Source organism: Eublepharis macularius, chromosome 14, assembly GCF_028583425.1.
Source record: "Eublepharis macularius isolate TG4126 chromosome 14, MPM_Emac_v1.0, whole genome shotgun sequence".
NCBI lineage: Eukaryota > Metazoa > Chordata > Lepidosauria > Squamata > Eublepharidae > Eublepharis > Eublepharis macularius.
In genome coordinates, this window is record NC_072803.1 from 57,333,287 (window position 1) to 57,354,565 (window position 21,279).

General features: G+C 44.5%; 1 protein-coding gene across 1 annotated transcript in view; it reads right to left on the reverse strand.

Moving 5' to 3' along the window:
• Positions 1 to 516: 516 nt before the first annotated feature.
• URM1 (ubiquitin related modifier 1) overlaps positions 517 to 21,279 on the reverse strand; it is a 33,796-nt gene continuing 13,033 nt past the window's right edge. Inside the window, exons 3-5 of the mRNA XM_054998037.1 lie at positions 11,609 to 11,690; positions 2,893 to 2,941; positions 517 to 1,534 (exon numbers count right to left, since the gene is read on the reverse strand). Of these exons, the coding sequence (XP_054854012.1) occupies positions 1,466 to 1,534; positions 2,893 to 2,941; positions 11,609 to 11,690 (200 nt within the window). The 3' untranslated portion in view covers positions 517 to 1,465. The remainder of the gene's footprint in view (positions 1,535 to 2,892; positions 2,942 to 11,608; positions 11,691 to 21,279) is intronic.

The window sequence follows — 21,279 nt, forward strand, 5'->3', positions numbered from 1 at the left end:
GCTAGGTGCTGTTCCGATCATATAATGCCCAACCAGAATGTTCACAAACCACAACACAAGAAGATGGGAAAGGTACCCGAGCAGGTCACGTTGTTTGGCCTCCTCCCTCCCTCGAACTCTCCTCCAGATGGGACTATGCTCACAAAATCACCCCAACCATATGATGTTCAAGCTTATACCAGCAGTTCAGAAAATCTGTATTGTGAACTGATAGCACTCTGGTTTGCTAATTCTATGCAAACTGTCACAGTTTAGGTTCTCTCTGAAGGTCTACAGCTAATGCTTGACTTGCTGAAGTGGCAAGCTGGTACGCTTCTGAAATGTCAGAAGAGTGACTTGCCTCTTCATCAGTAATAGACATGTAAAAAGATGTCTCTGGTTCTGGCGTGTCTTCCTCTGTTTTCAGCCACTGAAAGCACACTGCACATAGGTTACAAAGATACTGATCTACACAACACAGATGCATCATGAACAAACAGAAGCAACAGCATCCATTACTGATAAAGCACTTCCAAACCACTTCATAATCTTTATTGTAGATCTTCACAACCAGCCACCAACGTAGGTCATTACAAATCCCATTGAACAGACGGGGGAAACCTACACTGTTCAGTTAAATTTGTAGCCAAAGCAGAGCTTGAATCCAGATCTCCTTACTCCAAAGGCAGAGCGTTTTGCTATCTACATTACAGAGGATGATTCCTGCCATCTGCATCCAATGGTTCTGCAAAAAATTTTGCAACAGGGAAAGCTAGCTTCTACAGCTGAGTATCAAAAAAAAATTACCAGCAGTAGGAAAAAAACAGGACTAGGCAATGCCTTCATAAAACAATAAGGCAGGTGAGAGAGTTCCTATTGGTCCACAAATTCATAATTTCAAAGCTCTGGACCAACTACTTTGCAACAGAGTCCCAGTTCAGCCACGTCATCAAAATCCCAGCACATACTGAGAGCGGATTGGCTGATGTGGAGAAGACAGACAACTGCAGTCCTTTCTGTAATGGCTGTACAACAGCCTCACGGTCCTCAGATCAGAGGCAGAAAGGGATATCCCCCCACTTTGATCGGAATCCTGCTCTTGCCTCTCTCGCTGCCAGGAAAAGAGACAGGCTGAGCAACTGCAGCAGCAAGCTCAACTGGAGCGTGCCCTGGAGCTTAGCCACTGTCGTTCTATGCTCAAAACAGATCATTTGATCGATGGTACGAGTCTCCCTGGTGCAAGGAAAACAGCCACTGAATGCAGAAATTGTTCCAATTCTTGTCCTGGACAAAAGAGCTAAAAGCAGAACCAGAGGATGGGAGCAGCTGAGCGTCAAAGACTGGGCTGGTCCTTTATGCAGGGCTGATTAAGAAGGCATCTGAAAAGAAAGTGGATCTGGTTTGACCACATCTTGGACACAGGCAGCCTGTGTCAGGGTGATTATTTCTGTCCATGGAATATTCTTAAAGTCTCTTTTCCAGAAGTCTAACCACCATGTAAGGTAGAGATGAAAACCACATTATCCTGGTCTTGGAGTTGATAGTCGAGCTCCCCCTGAAGGCAGAAAAAGCAAACAAAAAGAATCATTTCTATATATTACTCATTTAGAATTGTAATTTACCTGGAAAGTACAGGGTAGAAAGTAACAAGAACCAAGTATTATATCAGGAAGAGCCCAGGCTACCAAGATGAAGTGGCCCTGCAGTTCAAATATGGCTTGTAAAATATACTGCAGAGGGACCACTCTGGAGTAGTATCTCAACGAGACACAGAGAAGGTTGCTATCTGTAAAGGCAGGGGCTCCATTCAGCTACCAGGCCAGAATCCAACCTCTTTTCCTCCATGGGAACTGTTTTGAACAATGAAAGAAGACATGGGCTTGGCCAGATGGGCTCCTGGGAAGCTGGACTGAACCTGTAGGCTGCCAGATCTCACTTGCTCTGGACCACCTTATTTCCTATGTAATGTCAAGATGGTTAGGTGCAGAACCTGGCAGGTAAGGTGAAGGAGTTTCCTCTCACCATCGCATTCTTGCATCAGTAAGTGTTCCTTCTAGTCTTTGCAAAGAAGGATGCCTGCTGGGAAGTGAGATCCAAGTGCAAAAGAAGAAAGGAACTCACCTTCACGGGAGTGCTCAGGGGCCGTCTGTCCCCACATCTATTTTAAGGAGGGTTAATCGGGGATGGGAGTGGGTGGAAGGAGGCAATGTCAACGCCTCTATCTGATGGCAGACTCCTCTGTCTGAGGAGGGTGAGTTTCTTCAGCATTTTTAAACCATCCATCCCACATTCGTAATGTTCTACCAGTAAAGTTAGTCAACCACAGCTAAGAACACAACACTGGCTTCCAGTGGCCAAGAATGAAATGCTGAAGAAGAGTCTGGGGGCATAGGATTAATATTAAGTGCATTTTCATCATCATCATCATCATCATGTTATATGCCATCACCTATGGCGACCCTATGAATGGAAGACCTCCAAAACCACCTATCATTAACAGACTTGCTCAGATCCTGCAAAATGGAGGGTGTGGCTTCTTTTATTGAGCCAAGCCATGTCGTTTTAGGTCTTCCTCTTTTCCTGCTGCCTTCCACTTTTCCTAGCATTACTGCCTTTTCCTGAGAATCTTGTCTTCTCATGATGGGGTTGAGAGGAGTAAGTGACCCAAGGCTGATGGTTATAGTGGGATTCGAACCAGTAAAGTGCTGATTCGCAGCCCAACCACTTACCCACTGTGCTACAACATCCAGCTCAGTTCTGTGCCATTTCTGCTTTCACTTAAAACCGGGGCGCAGGGCAGCAGGGGGAGCCAGATGCCTCAGACACCCAAGCCATGTTTAGCAAAAGGAATCAGAACATGATTTCAAAAAGCAAGACTCAAAATGGCCTGAAAATGGCAAAAACAGCACAAACCATCAATTCCCAGTCTGCCTCGTTGATGAGTACCAGGATACCTGGCCGCCTGTAGAAAAACAGAACAGGAAATAGGGCATGTGAAAATGTTTATTCACGCCATTTTAACCCATATTTGCTATCTGATCACAGGATTCTACTCGTCTGGAAGTGAGAGTGGGACCACAAGTGATGCCTGACACAGGTTGGACACTTGTCAGCTCCCCTCAAGTTTTGATGGGAAATGTGGGCGTCCTGGTCTTGCAGCTTGGCTCTCCGACTGCTGTCCAATGGACTTTTCAACTGTCACTTGTCCAACATTCTGCCAAGCTGCCTACATTTCCCATCAAAACTTGAGGTAAGCTGACAAAGTGTCCAACCTGTGTCAGGCATCACTTGTAGCTTGGCTCTAAGGGCCAAGCTACAAGTGACAGACGACACAGGTTGGACGCTTGTCAGATTCCCTCAAGTTTTGATGGGAAATGTAGGCATCCTAGTCTTGCAGCTTGGCTCTCCGACTGCCATCCAATGGATTTTTCAACTGTCACTTGTCCAACATTCCGCCAAGCTGCCTACATTTCCCGCCAAAACTTGAGGGAAGCTGACAAGTGTCCAACTAGTGTCAGGTGTCACTTGTGGTCCCGCTCTGAGTTCCCTACCCTTTCTTCACCACTCCCCCCCCCCTCCCAAGTACCATGGAAATCTTACTGCTCCATAAAGAATTCTGAATTTCAGTTCACTGCTTGGCAATTGACTTCTGCCAATGTAAGTGCACTATTTCGAGGGAAATTTGACTCTGGCGTAGAAAATGACAATTGACTTTAACTGCAAACTTCTTCAGCTTTCGTTGGAAAGAATTTTTCCACCTTCCATCATTTCAGAGATGTGTTGGAAAACCTACAATGTCTTAAAACAATTCTCCAAAATTCTCTGTGCTGATGATGCACTGTATAGGCCTGCCTTGCAAATTCAATGTATTTATTTAGAAAAATTGCATGCTGCCCTCTCCAGAGCTTGCTTGAGGCAGCTCAAATTCTAGTTGTGGGAAAGGGTTAAAAAAAATCCTATGGGCATCACTGCAGCTGAGCACCACCCATACATTTTTCAAGAATATATCTGCAGTCACAGAGACTAGAGATTTCCTCTTTTTTAAATGGCAACTGTGTTCTTGAGGACTGAATTCTGCAGTCAGTATTACGCTGGTGGTGTAAATCGAGGGTCTGAGAGCCAGAGGCAAAGAGCATCTTCTGCATACACAAGTTTAATCCCTGGTATCTCTGCTTCCAAGACTCAGACAGCAGAAATGGGAAAAGAACCTTTGCTGACCAAGACCCTGAAAAGCTGCTGCTAGTCAGAGCAGATGACCCGAGACTCATTGGTCTGACTTGATTTAAGGGTGCTTGTACATTCAAGGACAGAGGACAGCCAGGTTTGTTTTCAATGGGGCTTAATTTTGCACCCCTCCCAAAGAATACCTGCCTCACTCTACCATTTTGGGTGTACAAATGATAGATTATTTCCAAAGGCCTCAGCAATCCCTATGTTCTAGATCACTTTACAGTGCTTTTAAAGTTACTGCTGTTTTTATCTGGCTTCCATCATCGTGAGCTGACTTGGGGTCATAAGGAAGGGGGGAAAGCATGTATAACAATGTTGTTTGTATGTGTTTAATTTTTTTAATAAGTCACTCTGAATGACCACTTAGGAAGAAAAGGCATATACATTTTTAAACAAAACCAAAAAAACAACTATTCCTTTGCATGTATGGAGTGCATTTTTGGTTTTCAAAAGGCTTCACGCACATTTTCTTTCAGTAACACTTATAACAACCCTATAAGGTAGACCCCGTCATCTTGAACTGCAGCAAGTTTACTGAAGCTATTGCATGTTGAGGGCAGTGCCTGGATGGAAGACCTCTCCAGGAATCCCATGTAAGCCACCTTGAGTTCCATGAAGGAAGAAGTCCGGGACGCAAAAGCAGTCGAGCAATAATATATTGCAGATGGGAGGAGAAGCCCCACAGCTACCCCATGAGCTCAAGGCAGAGGCAACATTTGAACTGATGAGTACAGGTGTGCACCCGAAAAACAATTCGGGTATTTAAACTCTTTGGTATTCGGGAATCTTTAAGGAGCACACCGAAGCTCGAAGTAGCACTTTTCTTACCATTTGCAAACAGTAAGAAAAGTGTTGCTTTCAAACGCTCACTGCTTTTCAGCTGATGGGAGGGGGATCCCCTATCAGCTGAAAAAAACGGACATCGTTTGAAAGCAGCAACACTTTTCTTGCCATGCAAGAAAATGTTGCTGCTTTCAAACACCAGCCGCTTTTTTCAGCTGAGGGGAGGGGGGCCAATTTGGGAATCCTGAATCTTTCCAAATTGGGCCCAATTCGGGTAAAAAACCCAAATAGGAAACCCGAAGCGCATACCCCTACTGATGACCTTCCACATCATAGTTCATTCTCAGCGCCACTATACTAGCTCCCAGTTTTAAATGCTTTAAATGTTTTAAGCACCCCCCAACGTTGTTTATCCTTTTAACCTACGCCTGTGCAATAAAACAATTCCAACTGATCAATCCATATTGCACAAATAAAGTTTACATTCGCCCTTCTTTTGTGCATGGCAGTTTGTGGGCAACAAACTGGAGCTGGCCAGAGGTGTGATGTACCAAAGAGGAGATCAAAGCCTCCAGCTGCAAACGTGGCTCTGATAGCACCTGCAAACAGCAAACCTGTTCCTTCCAAGGAAATGTGGCCCGTGCAGAACAGGCTGACTTCCCAATCCCTGATTTGGGATAGAACCAGCCAACAGCAAACTCTGTCTTGTCTAAATTAGTTTTAGCTTGATGGCCTTCGTGCAGCCTTTTACTGCCTTCAGGTTCACTCACTGCCTCGCCTGGCAATGCTGGAAAGGGGGAAACAGCTCATGTGTGCAAAGTGGCTTGAATGCCAACAGGTTTTTTAAAGGTTAATTTTAAAAACAAAAATAGGAAAGCCAAAATTCTCGGGATACTTCTGAGCTCCCCACTGGGTAATGAACACCTAGTACATCCACAAACGTATTTGCCAAAACTAAATTAATTTGGTCTCATCCAAGCACCAATACACCACTCCTTGCAGAAAAACTGTGGACTTTAATTTGCCAAGTGACGGCAGGCAGAATGCAATTTGCCAGGTGCTGAGTTTCGGTTTTACTTTGTTTGGTTAACATGTGACGGCACACAATACACACAATTGATACTTCTCACTCCTGTGTATAAAGCTACTGGATAAGAATATAAGAAGAGTCCTGAAGGATCAGACTAAAGACTTATTTAGTCCAGCAACCTTTTCCCAGCAATGGCCAGCCAAATATTTTCAGGCAGCCCAGAAGCAGGCCACATCATTCTCGAGTCCTGGGCTGACGGCTTTTCAATACAATGGAGTTCAGCCTCACAACTGAAATCTGTGCCCTGTGCAGGTCTCCCTTTTAATTGCGCCCTGTATATATTATTCAAAGGTATACTGTCCCTAAACATGGAGGTTCCATTCTTAGCTATCAGGACTAAATTTATGGCTGATCACCATATTTCTTATCTATCCTTGTATGACATCTGAATTGATTTGCAGGATCACCAAATCCAGTATTCTGATTCCAACAGCTGGCCAGATGCTTCTGGGAAACTCACAATCAAAGACATGAAGGCATCGGTCCTCTCTGCACTTTCCGGCTCTCAGCAAATGATATTCAGGCGCTTCTGAACCTGGAGACTCAGAGCATTCATAGAGGTTTAGGCCCGTCCTCTAGACATTTGTCCAACCCCCTTTAAAAGCCATTAGCAGATTTGATTTCCATAAATGAATTCGGCACTGTGCGAGGTACTTCCTTTTATCTCTCCTCAATCTACTGCCCATCCAAATTCTAGTATTATGACAGAGAGGACAATTTCCCTCTCCGTATATCCTGGAAGACATGATGGACATCTATCATCTTTCCCGCACTGTCACCTTTTCTGTAAATGAAGGAGCCCCAAACGCTTTTCGCCTTCCCTCTGAGAGAAGGTGCTTCAACCTCTTGATTGCTGGGGGTGGGTGGGTCCTTTTCTTTCCCGATTTGCAACAGCCTTTTAGAAACAGGGTGATTAGAATGGTGCTTCATATTCCCATGGAATCAGGTAAGCCCTACTGTGGCCTCCCACCCTTTCCACAATATTTCAGCATTTCAAAACAATGCAGGCCTGAGCAGATAAAAGAGGTTGTAAAAAATTTTAATGGCAGGAACTGTAGCACCATCACAAGGGAAGGCATTGCCGCCGCCGCCCGGGGTGGGGGAATGCCGAGCTCACCAACAGACACCATTTCCCAAGATGACCCCTGGGCTGACAGCTTCCCAATACAATACAGTTGAGCCTCGTAATTGAAATCTGTGCCTTCCAAATTGAACACAGGTCGGTTGACAGGGATAAAGGACGCAACTGCAGCTCTTTTGCCTAATGGCTGTAAACAGCCAAGATCAACTCCAAGCCTTGGATCAGAGGCAAGAGGGATTCCCCTGTCTTTGATCGCTGCCGGAGTCCCGCAGTTGCCTCTCTGGCTCACATGGGCTGCTGATGAATATTAAACATGCACCCTCCCGTTGCTGCAGGAGAGGGCTCCTGCCTCCCAGCGATTAAAAAGAAATAATAAATTTCCACGAAGGCTGTGTTAGCCAGTGCTTCCTAGAGAAGCCATTGCAAGCGCAAGAAGCGGGTGGGCAAGCAGGCCAGCTGTGCCAGTGTGGTCTGCACTGACATGGCGAGGCAGGAGGCAGCTGAAACAGAGGAAGGCGCGGTGAATTTCAACGTGCAATGCTAGGGGCAGCCTGAAGAAAGAAAGGTAAAAGCATTTGTGCTACAAGCGAGAGAGTGCATGCTACTGTAATTGAAATCCTGTGCCCAAGGCAATCCGCATTCTGTGCTCAGAAAAGCTGGCGTCCCAGACCTGTATAGCAGGAGAGCATCTCAGTGGTAGAAGCACATATTTTGCACCCAGAAGGTCCCACGTGCAACCAATCCTCAGCATTATGGAATCACAGGTGTTAGGAAATATCTTTTTCTCTCTGAGACACTGGAGAACAGCTGCCAGCCAGAGTAGACAATGCCAAACTAGATGGACCTACGGTCTGACCTGATACAAAGTATTATAATACTCACATATATTTTATTTGGAAGAAGAGCGTTTCTTCAGTGGGAGACCACATGCACTGTATGTAATAGGTCCCAGGATCATTCTGGTCACAGGTACTGGGAGAGACATTTCTCTGCCCAAGACCTTGGAGAATGGCTGCCAGTCACAGCCCCTAGACTTATAGCTTCTTATTCTGGGGTTGTTGTTTTTTTTGCTAACCTGGCTAGGAAATCATTGTGGGACAGGGGGTACTAACAGATACATAGGGCACTCAAATCTTTTCTCCTTTTCAACCACTCATTTGGAGACCGCAGCAGGTGTTCTCTGTATTTTTTCAAGCCCATCTTCGCAGCCATAAGGGCTAGAAACCTGATCTGTTTCTTTCTTAAACAGAGATTGCACAGAAGTTGAATTCTTATTGTTGATGTCAGCAGCCATGATACTTTTCAGTTGTAGGGCCCACCTTTAACCCCAATTTGCCCCAAACTGTAGGATCTTTTTTTCCTCCCTCCAAGGGCATATGTACTCTGCATGTTTTCCCCAAGGAATGCTGGGAACTGTAATTCTACATATGTGTGGATGGGAGGAGGGTAGAGATCAACTGAGAATTCTTAGCACCTGCATCAAACTACAATTTCCAGAATGCTGGTTGGTGGCAGTGGGGAAACCATAACAGTTAAAACTTGTCTAGAACTGGTATAAATTGATAAGAGATTGCAGACAGCCACTTTGGTGCGGTCTCCAGGTTTGTTAACATAATAATTACCATGGTTTCTGACCGTCCTCAAGCCTGCTAAGGAACCCGCACATTCCATTTGGTGCTAAAAACACATTTGATCAGCTGCTGGTTTTGATGTTTTCAGTTGGAGGCTGCCAATTTCCTTGTTCTTCCCTGGAGGCAGAACCTGATTGCCCCCCCTTTTTGTTTTGCTTAATGGAAATACTCTGGTGCTGCTGGTGTGAAACTACTGGCTGAACTCCAATGATTTGCATCCACTGATGAGCTACTGGATATTCTCCACTGCCTCTCTGGAACAAGGTCTCTTCCTCACCCACCGGCTTTATCATAATATCCTCAAAATATTTTATCCCACCTTTCCTCCCCTAATGAGGTGCCTATGAGAAACTGTTTATCAACAACAGGTTCATATACTAACAGGTCAATTCTAAAATTGCTTTCCGGGAAGTAAGCCTTATTGTTTAGACCCAAGTTGGATTCTGAGTCTGCTCAGAGTGGCACTGTTACATATCTGACGCGCGAATACGAAACAATTTCTCAACAGCCGATCGGTATACAAAACAGCAAATCAACATACCAAAAATGAAAGTCAGGAACCCAAATCCCAATGCCACTCACAGAATCTCATCGTCACCCAATACTCCTGCCCACCATACCTCTAATGGTGACAGAAGAACATGGAACAGGGTCTCCATTGAGAATCTAAGCTATAGGGAGATTCACGGGGGAGCTGCGGTCCATAAGATACCCAGGTTGGAAACTGTATAAGGTTTCAACAATTAAGACAAGCTTAACTGTGAATCGGGCCCACACACAAATCAAGACCTGGCAAAGACAGTAAAGTATTGGCATTGTGTGTTCAAAGCAGCAAGATGCAGAAACTGAGCCCATAAATGCTAATTCTGCACCAGGAGGCACATTTCAAAGGCACATACAGCACATTATAAAGCAAGCAACTCAAGAGTTTACAACGTAAAATCTGAAAGCGGGGAGGGGGGGGGGGGAGGGAGAGGCCAGGACACAACAGGAGATGATTGTGCACTCAGTTCAGTTACATGCATTTTGGCTGACAAAATGACACCTAATACTGGATACAGATTCCAGGTCCAGTCCTCCATTCAGGTGCTTCTGCTGTCACTGTACATATACAGTTCAGGGCTTAGGCTTGGCAGCCTAGCGCAGATTTACAGCTTGAAGATAATGGGCACTGCTTTCTAAAATGGCATCCATTCCATTTTGAATGCACTACATTGCCCAAGGCCAGATGCAGGGATTGTTTCTCTGGCTTAACATACATCTCCTGCCACTAGGTCCTAGCTGGCTCCCTCTGTTGGAAGGCATCAGTGCCAGTAGCCAACCTCAATCTATTCTTCTTGCAGCCAGGGCAACAGAAGGGGTTGTTAGGGCAGGCAACCACTTAGTGTCAATAAGCAGGCTACAAGACACAGGCATTTTTATTGGTACAATATCAAAATATGCACAAGGCCAGCATTTCTGGCCACTGGTCTCTGTTTGGCTTCTCTATAACTGAGATTTCCTCTGAGTTGAGGTCACTGACAAATTTGGAATCATCCAAAGTTCAGACTCAAAGCTCATTCTTTGCAGGATGCACGAAAGGGTGCCTGGTTTTAAATCTCACCCAGCCCTAAAGCATACTGGGTAGTCTTTGGCTGATTCTGCACACGTTGGATAGTGCACTTTCAATGCACTTTATCAATCATTTGAGGTGGATTTTTTGTTCCGCACACGAAAAAATCTGTTCCAAATGATCTATAAAGAGGATTGGAAGTGCATTATCCAACGTGTGCGGAATCAGCCTTAGACAAGCCCCACACCATCTCTCTCTCTTTCGCTCACATACACAGGAAGAAATGCCTCTTCTAAGATCGTACCTGCTATAATGAGGATTTCCCCTTGTTTTATTCATGCATAGAATTTTGGAGATGTGATTAACCAATCAACCCTAAGATTCATTCTGATTGGCTCATTCACACTAATTTACTTTTTCATATTTTCAGGATGGAGTTTGCAGAACCACATTTAAGTAGCTCTCTTTCCGCCTCCTCCCCCCCTTTCCTGTTCTGTTTTCTTCTTCTTTTTGTTATTTTAATGCTTCTTGACCGTCTGGCTCATTATACTGCTGCATGATACCTAATAAGATTTTTACTCCATACTGAACAATGGGGGTCTCATCTTATGGAGGGGCTGTGGCTCAGCGGAAGAGCATCTGCTTTGCACAAAGAAAGTCCCAAGTTTAACTCAAGAGGGGCACTGCTGGTCAGAGTAGATAATACCGACCTCTGGCTTGGTCAAAGGCGCCTTTATGACTGAGAGACGGGAGCTTGTCTAAGACTATTGAATGAATTCATGAGACAAGTCTGGATCAGGATATCCCAGCCTGTAGCATAGGGCCAAGCTATAAGTGATGAATGACACTGGAACGGCAAGTGAACAGACTCACGAGTATTCCTCCCTGTTCGCTTGCCCTCCACTTGCACTCCACTCGATCACGTAGTGAACCGGGAGGAATACACGTGAGTCCGTTCACTTGCCGTTCCAGTGTCATTCGTCACTTGTAGCTCGGCCCATAGTCTCTTAAGCACCAGACTTTTCACTGGCTCGCAATCGGTTTGGCAAACATGCATCAAGGCCTTTCTAGCATTCAGTGCTATGACCCCCATAAAAAGCCAGCTTAAGGAGAAAGGTCTCAAGAGGCTTCTGAAAAATGCAGCTACCCAATGGCCTCTTGCTATCTGAGATGGGGCACGTGGAAGCAGGTTTCTATAAAGCCTGTGCCTGGGCACGGGAAATCCAAGAAAGAGCATCCTCTGAGAAAAATGCAGTACTTACACAGTGTCTCCTTGAACAAATAATTCTGGTCTCTCTTTCAACAGGTTCTCTTTAATCCACGCAAGAAGGCTTCGAATATCCCCTGGAAAGAGGAAAATGAAGAACAGGAGAGATTAGAACCCCGGCTATATTAGCTAATATGTTCTCAAGACTAAGTTCAAACTGCTGGCACTGCAGAAACGGGAAAGGATGGTACTCCCATATGTGGTGGGAGAGTGCAGAAGTTAAAGCTTTTTGGGAGAAGGTAACAGAGCAACTTTATAAGTTCTTCGCAATAAGACCAAAGATAGACCTAGAATTGATGTTAGGTAGTACTTTAGGTCATAAAGAGATCAGAAAAGAAGGACAGGACTTATTTAAAGCAATGGTGCTAGCCGGTAAAGCAGTAATAGCATTTGGTTGGAAAGACAAAACTAAGTGGACGGAACTAAACTGGCAGGATTATTTATTCGAATACATTCAATCAGACATTATAGCCATAATTAATCAGGATGAGTCATGGGAATTAAGAATAGGAAAGATTAAGGAAAAATGGCATTTATATTTAAAATGGGTCATGGAGGGTCAACAACGGGACGTTCGGTGGAAGCTCCTAAGCTTGTGCCCCTGGCTAGATAGGATGAGTAGCTAAAGGGAGGGCGGGAGGGATAAGGGTATGGAAATACAGATGAATAATTTGAATGGGAAATAGTCATCCAAAATACACTAAAACTCTCAACCCTCCCCGGCTATAGGATACAATATCTTCGGCGATGAATTAAGTGAGGAGGAAGAGGAAGGAGAATCAAGGAGGAATAGAAGAAGGAGAGGACTCAGAGACTAACTCCTCTTATCTGGATGTGAAGAAACAAGACAAATAGAAGAATGATTCTTACAAGGGACTTCTGCCGAAGATATAGAAACTGTATATGAACTTATGGAGAGGGGTTGGAGGGCAATGGGTATATATGTACGGGAATAAGGATGTTTTGAAGGAAATGCATAAAAAATATACAATAAAAAAAAACTAAGAACAGGAGAGATTTAAATGCTTTACCATACCAGTGCTATGAAAGGCCAGCATTTCTAGCCCCTCCTGCTCGAAATAAGGTGCCAAGAAAGGGCTGAGCCCACTATAATAGTGCCAGCAAACAGAATCACATGCGAGACGCTGTAATTTGCTTGCAAAATCGTGTTGCTGTCGTCGTGTCTCACTTCTCCTGAAGCATCAACACTGGCTCTCCAACTTGGTCCCTGCTTTAAAAGCTCCCTACTTGTTACTGCATCTCCCCCCTTCTCTTACATCATTGTTCATACCTCACGTTTGTAGAGCACTTTCAGTGTTCAAAAAGCTTCACATACATTATCACAGTAATCCTTACAAGAACTCCTTGTGAGGTAGGCCAGTGTTATTATCCCAGTACTGCAGACAGGGGAACAGAGGCAAGGGCAGAGCGGCTTTGCCTAAGGCCACTTAGCGTGTCTGTGGTCCGGACTTTGACTGCCAACCCCCAAAGTCACAGCTAAAGAATGAGCCACCCACTGCTACTGGCTCTGTCTGCTCTGCACATGCCTTTCTCCTTCGCCATATGCATCTCAAAATTTCTAGCCCAGGTTTCTTTTGAAAAAGGGACACGCACCCCATACACAATAAAGATAATTCAAGCATATTCAATAAAATAAATCATGCTAATTAGACTGAACATGAAATCTGAATAGCTCAGATATACAAACTGGGGCTTTAAGAGGGCCTCTTTTGGGAAAGTATAGGGGAGCCACTGCCAATGAGTCTGTGCTAGACTTTATGAAGTGAGTAGGTAGCACCTGATAATTTTACCCCTTTTAGCTATGCTACTTCCTCTACCTGAAAAAACCCTGTACTCTAGCCAGCAAAAGTTATCTGTCTATTTGGAGATACCCCCACCTCGTGACATTTCTTTGGCAAATTCTTTCTTGAATCACCCATATCTTCCCTGTGCTTCCAATAACTGAAGCTGAAAACACAGCATTGGCACGAAAAAGGAGTCAGTTGTGCCTATTCCCAATCCACGCTCTCCAGTACCCAGCGCCTTTTCTTAATGGGTGGCATTTCTAGTACGATCACCAGAGTGACAGGTTGAAGGAGATATGGAGCTGGGAAGAAGGGAGAAGAGTGTTCAGGCATATTTATTTATTTGAAACATTTGTTTGCCACCTTTCTACTCAAATAAGGTCCCCAAGGCAGTGAACATTAAAAAAAAAATTAAACACTTAAAACAATTTAAATTTAAAACATTACAATCGTACAAAATAATTCAATGAAACCACTCACACAAACAACATGAAAAACAGGGAGGAGGGCCAATAACAGTTATTGGAGGTGTGCCAAAGGAAACAAAAAAATTCTTCACCCACTGGCAAAAGACAGCAATAAACAGCATGTGGGTGCTGAGCTCCCTTCTTATCCTCTTCCCAATAACAGCTCCATAGGATTTCTGTCCCAGTGAACCGTCACAGGCTGAAGGTTCTGCTACTAAATGCCAGGCCAGTAAATAATGAAACATCAATTATCTAAGAGTTAATCCTAGATGAACATGCTGAGGTGGATTGGGAAACAGGGAGCAGGTCTACTTCAGAGTTGTCAGTACAACAGCAGTCCTCCCACCCATCTAACACCACTTTGTAGCGAGGGTTTTGCAAATGAAAGCTAATCACAGAATCTGTAGCTTCAGTCCTCTAGCTTCAAGTTGAACATGGGGTTTCATAATGCATTCCCTTGGACTCTAGAGCATGCACACTTTCTACTCCTACTTTAGACAGTCCAAGTGAAGAAAATTCTTTGCTTCATTTGTGCCTCTTTCTCTGAAAAGCTGTTTATTGTTCCCTTATTAAAATCCATCCTTTATCTTTCTGCTTTGGAGGCTGATGGGATGGATGGGCGCATGTGCATGAGTGCGTGTGTGTGGAGAAATCAAGGAAAGCTATGAGTGGTGGCAGTGAAGGGGGGCAATTTTTCTTTTTATAGTATGAATTTTACTGTACAAGCCAAAACAAAAAACAATTTCTTTATATGGTGATAAGATCAGTTCATTTCCTGATGGAGAGGTAAAAAGAAACAGAAGGGAGAAAATGTCTTAAAAGAGTTTTATGGAAGTGACAGATGCGGAGTTTTTCTCAGTTCTTCATAGTTCCACTGCCCTCTTGTTCTTGAAATCCCTCAACCATCCTCCAGTGCCCTTCCCAATAACCTTCGGCAGACTTTAAAGTGACAATCTGGCACACAGTCACACGTGGTAAGTCCCATGTGCTTATACACTTCCAGTTCTGTGCTGGTTTGGGGTCCCCAAAACCTTTAGCTTACTGAAAAAATTCTAAAGCACCAAGTCTACAGTCATGTTATTATCGCTGAATTTCAAACTCAGAGTGGTTTACAAAATGTGTTATTATTATCCTCATGACAATCACCCTGTGAGGTAGGTGGGGTTGAGAGTGCTCTAGGAAAGCTGTGACCAACCCAAGGTCACCCAGCTGGCTTCAAGCAGAGGAGTTGTGAATCAAACCCAGTTCTCCAGATTAGAGTCCTGCTGTTCTTAACCACCACACCAAACTGGCTCACGTTTTAAAATTTTATTTTATTGCTGAATTTGTTGAACTGAAATTCACATTTTTAATTTTGCAATCTGCTTAATGAAAGAAAATGAAGAATATAGTTTTGAAATAAAATAAAACAAATAAACACAAAAGAATATGAAGTGTATCTAGTGTCCAAGAGAAAATAACCAGGCTATCCAAGATGCTCAAAGGCACAAAGCTCCTGGTCTTCTCTGTTTATCACCAGTTGGAATGATGCCCAGCCATTCGCGATTCCTCCACCTGACCTGCTCAGCTGAGCTCGCTCAAGATTCCCATTGGCTCAAGTGAGGTTTTCAAGGCCATCATCACCCTAACCAAGCACAGGTAGAAACACACACCTTTAACTACTGTGATTGTGCTCATGACAAGGTGCTTAAGGGTAAGGAATAAGTGGTGGCAGTGTATTTATGTATGTAAGGAAGGCATTCATTAACACAGGGAAAAGCCTATGCAAAACACATTGCACCAAGTAAAGTGGAGGACTGAAATCTTCTGTTGTCCCAGAAAAGGTGGCATAAATTGGGGACCTGACAGAGACTCATTGATGCACAGGTTAAATAGTAGAGGGGCCAGCACACAGCCCTGTTTCACACCTCTACTAATAGGGATTCTGTTGGTTAATGATCCAGAGGTTCCCACCCTGATTTGAGCAAAAGTATCTTTGTGCAGCTCATGGAGCAGAAACAGCAGTCGCTTATCGATGTTAAGTTTGGCAAGCTTGGACCATAAGCGGGACCTATTGATTGAATCGAATGTGGCATGTGGAATGTGTCCTATAGAGTCTCTCAGTTCGCACTCACAGCCAAAAAGATAAGATCTAAGGTGAGGCTGAATGAGGCTGCTTCGTGATCCCTGGGATAGTTTGGCATACTGTATTGTTTTAATTAATTTTAGTAACTTAGATAAACTGTGATAAGGGACTTAATTGTTTATTAGTCAATGTTTGGTGAATTGTGACGGCCTATGGCTATAGACAATAAACTCTTTTGATCTTGGCCAAGTAAAGTGAGGGGAAACTGTTCAGAACTCACACATTTGAAGAGCAAAGAGAATTCATGGCAGGGGCAGTCTTAGCCAATTGGCTACCGGGGTAGCTGCTCAGGGTCCCACACTGCGGGGGGGAGGGGCGGCTCGATCACCCATGATCTCACCCACCTTACAGTAGGCAGGGAAAAGAGCAGGTTCCCATCATCACCTGTGCCTGCCCCATCCAGGGTAAGGGCTGTCAGCTGCGCAATATTGGCCTCATACTCACCTCACACAGGGCAAGGGCCGTTGTTTGGTCGTGGTGTGTATGGGGGGCATGACCGGAGGGGTGCTGACAAGAGAGGCAATGACAGAGCTTATCCTTCTTCCAATCACTTGTCAAATGTTCCTGTTACAGAGTGCTTATTCTGATGGCTGTTTCCTGTTCATCAGCTACCGTGCTTATCCCGTGTGCGGAGAAGTGAACCACTGAACCAAAAGATCTTTCTTATATTCAGGATCACCTTAACTCTTGGATTTTAACTTGGATTCCTAGATGGTTTCATCTGTCAGGGCTGGCAAAAATTTGGGTCTTTTGATCTGATCACTCCTTCCAACCTTAAGGGAGTAGAAAGAAAATGTGTAAGCCCAAGGCGTACTTCTGATTCCCCTCTTCAAGTACAGTTCCAGAGTGGAGAAAATCATCTGAATGGGATCAGAGGTGGTACACTGGTTTGAGTTGTAAGATCAAGTGCCAACCACATTCAAGGGATTTAGAAGCAAGTGGTCAATGCGGATCACTGCCCCAGAAGTCTCACAAGGTGAGCGATGCAAGGAACAGGTAGAGGGAGGGAGGGAAATGAAAGACAGGAGTAAAAAAAATGCAAATGTTCCTCTCCCTTCAGCTTCCAGCTACAATCAATGGGGCCACCAGAGAGAAGGCAGCAATCATGACCACTCTGTAACATGCCCAAACCCAGCTCCAGTAGAACCCCTTCCCTCTAGATTCTGTCACTGGGCTATCAAGGGAAGGCAGCCTGCAGCCAGACACATCTTCAAGGAGCCTGAATCCAGCTCAGGTGAAAATTCCCACCCCAAGGAACAATGGATATCAAACTTTCCCATTTGCATTAGATTTTGGGTCCCGGGAACAATTTCCCCACAGTAAGTATTGGCTGAAAAGTATATGAGGATATAAATAGATATAAATAGGCATGTTCATAATTATAAATGGGAGTCTCTGATGTGCTATAAGCTACAACTCTGGGAAAAGCTATATAGGTAAGGTTTAGAGATGGGGTGAAGTAGCAGCCCAAAAGGCACTGTGGCACGTGGCACGTATTAAGCACATTTCTGTAAAATCCAACATTTGAGAGAAATTAAGAAAAAGATACCCTGAATCTACAATTCTTGTAAGAAATAGCACGTATGCATGAAAAATGCTAAAAATTAGTATTGCAGCCAGAGGCAACAAGAAACGAAAATACAACAGGAATGTCACTGTACGTTCAAGACATATGAATCTGCCTTTCTTTGTTTCTTTGTGTTTTTGAAGGTTGCCAGTGCAAGCCTGCTCGTTTTGGCCATTACTGTATTGCTGGTGTGCCCAACTGGTTGGTTTCTTTTAGGCCATTTTTATCCAACAGATGCAAAAACAGGTTCCAGTTTTTAACTGTAATATTTACACTGAATGTCATCAATGTAGTTGGAATGAGAGGAACCACCTTATGGCAGAAACTGGAATTTCCAAATCGAAATATGTTTGTGAAATTCAGGTACCGTCTTCCTTGTTCTGATGAAAACTGCAGTTCGTCATGTTGGTCCATTAAAAAAAGACACCCAAAACAGCTGAGAGCCAGTATATGATACTAGTTAATGTCAGACTAGGATCTGAGAGATCCCGGTTTGAGCCCTCACTCTACCATAGAAGCTTGCTGGGAGATTCACACACACACAGCCTAACTTACCTCACAGAGTTGCTGGAAAGATAAAACAAAGGAGAGGAGAACGATATAAGATGCTTTGGGTCCCCATTAGAGTAGAAATGTGGAGGGTAAATGAAGTAAATAAATGCATTAAAATATTTTATTAATGCCAACTCAAATGCCGCCATCAAGAATGGAATCATCGCATGCTGTTGGAGATGCCATCATTTGACAGGTGACAAGAGGGGCAGCTAGCACCAGGGCTCTTTTCTGAATGTCCACAAGGATGTAAAACTTTCCTTTTTCCTGTTGGCATTTGGCAAACAGGGCTTTTGTGGCTTCTGTGCCTCGCAAGTTTTAATCGAGCTGTTATCAGCACTGATTATGGGATTGCTTGTTTTACTGTGAACCGCTTTAAACTCAGGAAAAGTGGTCTTGAAATATTTTAAAGCAATTAGTATGTTATTCAAATTCCCTAAAACTCAGATGGGATGTTTTCCCACTGAGCATCCACCTTGAAGTAGAATTCTGGGGGACACAAAGGTTTGCTCGTGCACTTGTGCCACTTTAGTTGGTCTTAAAAAGAAGGCACTCCACCAGATTCTGCCATCTGTAGCAAAACTGTGACCCACCCTCAGCTGCATCACCTACCAACCTGTTCACGTCACAAATATGCTGTCACACCCTTCTCTCGATATCGCCACCCAAAACTACCAGCTGGGGAACAAGCAATTTCAACTACTGTTTGTGCTGCAGGCTCTTGTGAGTTCAATCCAAGAAGGAGGGTCACAGAGCAATACGATACAAGCTGTATTTCTTCAAGTGCATTGCACAGTACAGCCTGGTGCCAGCCTGCCGTTCCTGACACAGACTCTCACAATTGTGCCCACCATTCCCTTGTTCCCAGTGCTAGTCACTGTTCAGTCGCCCATCAAGACGCATCCAGTCTTTTACAGATATACCTAATTGGCGGCAGACATCGCTTGCAACACCGATCTCATTTTGGATTTTGTTTTGGATGTAGTATTTTGTGGGGAGGAGGACAGAAAGGCAAGGCAGTTCAGGAAAAAAAAAACACCAAGGAATCCCAAGAGACATGATAATAAATAAGATGTGCTTGAGCTAATAAATAAGATGTGCTTGAGCTGGTCGCCAAGGCATCAAAGGGGCAAGAAGGCAGTCAGCTCTCAAGTTGCTATCCAGACACCTCCCCATGGGGTACCGTGCCATTGACACTGCCTTCCCTTCTCCCCCTCCCCAAGAGAATTAGATCATTTATCATACTGGCCATGGCCAAACTCCAATTTGCTGAGGTCACCAGCTCCGGCCAAGCATCACCCCACCAACATTCTCAGCCACCGACTGGTAGTCATGACAAACCCCCTCCCCCCCCCCACCTCTTTCTGACTGAGCTTCTTCCTTTATTCCCACTGGCGTGGATGGGAAGAGGGTTTGAGTGATAGATGACTTATTCTTCAACTGGGGGAGGGACCAACCCTGAAGCCCAGAGGCCTCCACAATCCACCTGCTTTGCAAGCCAAACATCTGGCATTGCTAACTGAATTATGAGTGACATAAAGGGCAACTTAGAAGGGAAAGAAGCATCAAGAAAGACACCTGGGATAATGTGGTTCTTCTTCGAGTTTCATCCTTCCCCAAAAATTTTTTTAATCCCTCCTGGTTGTTGGCTTCCACACAGAAACATGATTGTGGGTTGGGGGGGGGGGAGTAAAGGAAGCAAGAAGTCAGAGGCCAAAGAAATCCCCTGAAATATGCAAGGCTGCTGGAAAGAAACAGGATTTTGATAATGCTGATTGGGGAGGGGGGCACAGGCAGGGTCTGAGCTCAGGACCCTCTTCCAAGCACTGCTCATTTTGATTTGCCCCGGGGAATTATTGAACTGAACACACACGCTCAAAATGCTTTTTCCACCCAATGGTAGCTTGGCATCTGTCACGTTCAAGGAGATGGTATGCAAGTTATGCTAATGGGACACAGTCTTCGGGGACATGATATATTTCATATCTGCCTCTCCCCTTCCCCTCCACAAGGCCCTATGCAAAGCCCAGCCGCAAAAAGGCTGTGAGACAAAGCCCTCGGCGCCACCCAGCACAACCCCACCACCAACCTGACAGGCAAATTAAATTCAGACACACGGTTCAGAGGACAGCCTGCTTGATTAGGGACTGGGAGACCTGGGTTCAAATCCCCCCATCACCTTGAGCGAGCAGCACTCTCGATGCTTGTCTGCAAACTGGAAACAGGGGTCGACTTTGTAGGGTACAGCACAGGTGAAGGAAGATTCAGTGTGCAAACAAAATTGTGGCACAGTATGACCACGTTAATTTTTTAAAAAATTTCAAGTGCCATGCACTTTTATGCTATATTAACAGAACTGTAATTTCCAAGAAATGAGTACCGGCTGCCGACTTTAACGATCTGAGACTCCGCGCTTTCTTACTAAGGCTGCGAAGAGAGACTTGAAAGTATGTGGAAAATGTTTAGCTGGTGATGGCGAGAAGAACCTTCAGTGATCTGAAAGGAGGAGGGGGTCTTTACTGCTCAATGACCAGCAGAAGCACAGTCAAGTACAAACGTATAACTTAGTCTCTTTAGGATAAAGATTGTTAAAAACACACGCATCTCATTGAATTTATGTATTTATTTCATTTCTACCTTGCTTTTCTCCCAAAAGGGGTGCAAAGAAGTTTACATCAATCTCCTTTCCTCCATTTTATCCCCATAAGGCAGGGTAAGCTGAGAGTGCATAACCGCCCAAGAGCATCCAGCGAACTTCCACGGCAGAGTTGGAATTTGAGCTTTGGGTCTCCCAGATCCTAGTCCTATACTAGTCTAACCATTACGTCACCCTGGCACTCAATTTAAATTGTTGGTCACCCACTCCTCTTAAACCATAACGAATACCATTTAAGCAAAACACTGCGCCAAACACTGAGAGAACTCGGCTTATAGCGCCTGCTCAGTAGCGCAAAGCCCCCTGGCGTTCTGCTTCTAGTTCTTGGCTCTGCAGCTCAAGGAGAATGCTGACAAATCAGAAGTGATTCAGAGGAGAGCCCTGAAGATCAGTCAAGTCTCTGGAACCACCCCAAATGGTTGGTTATCTGAGGTCCAAGAATGCGATGCAAGAAACTGAAATTGCTTCCTTGTCTTGGTGTAACAGACAAGCAG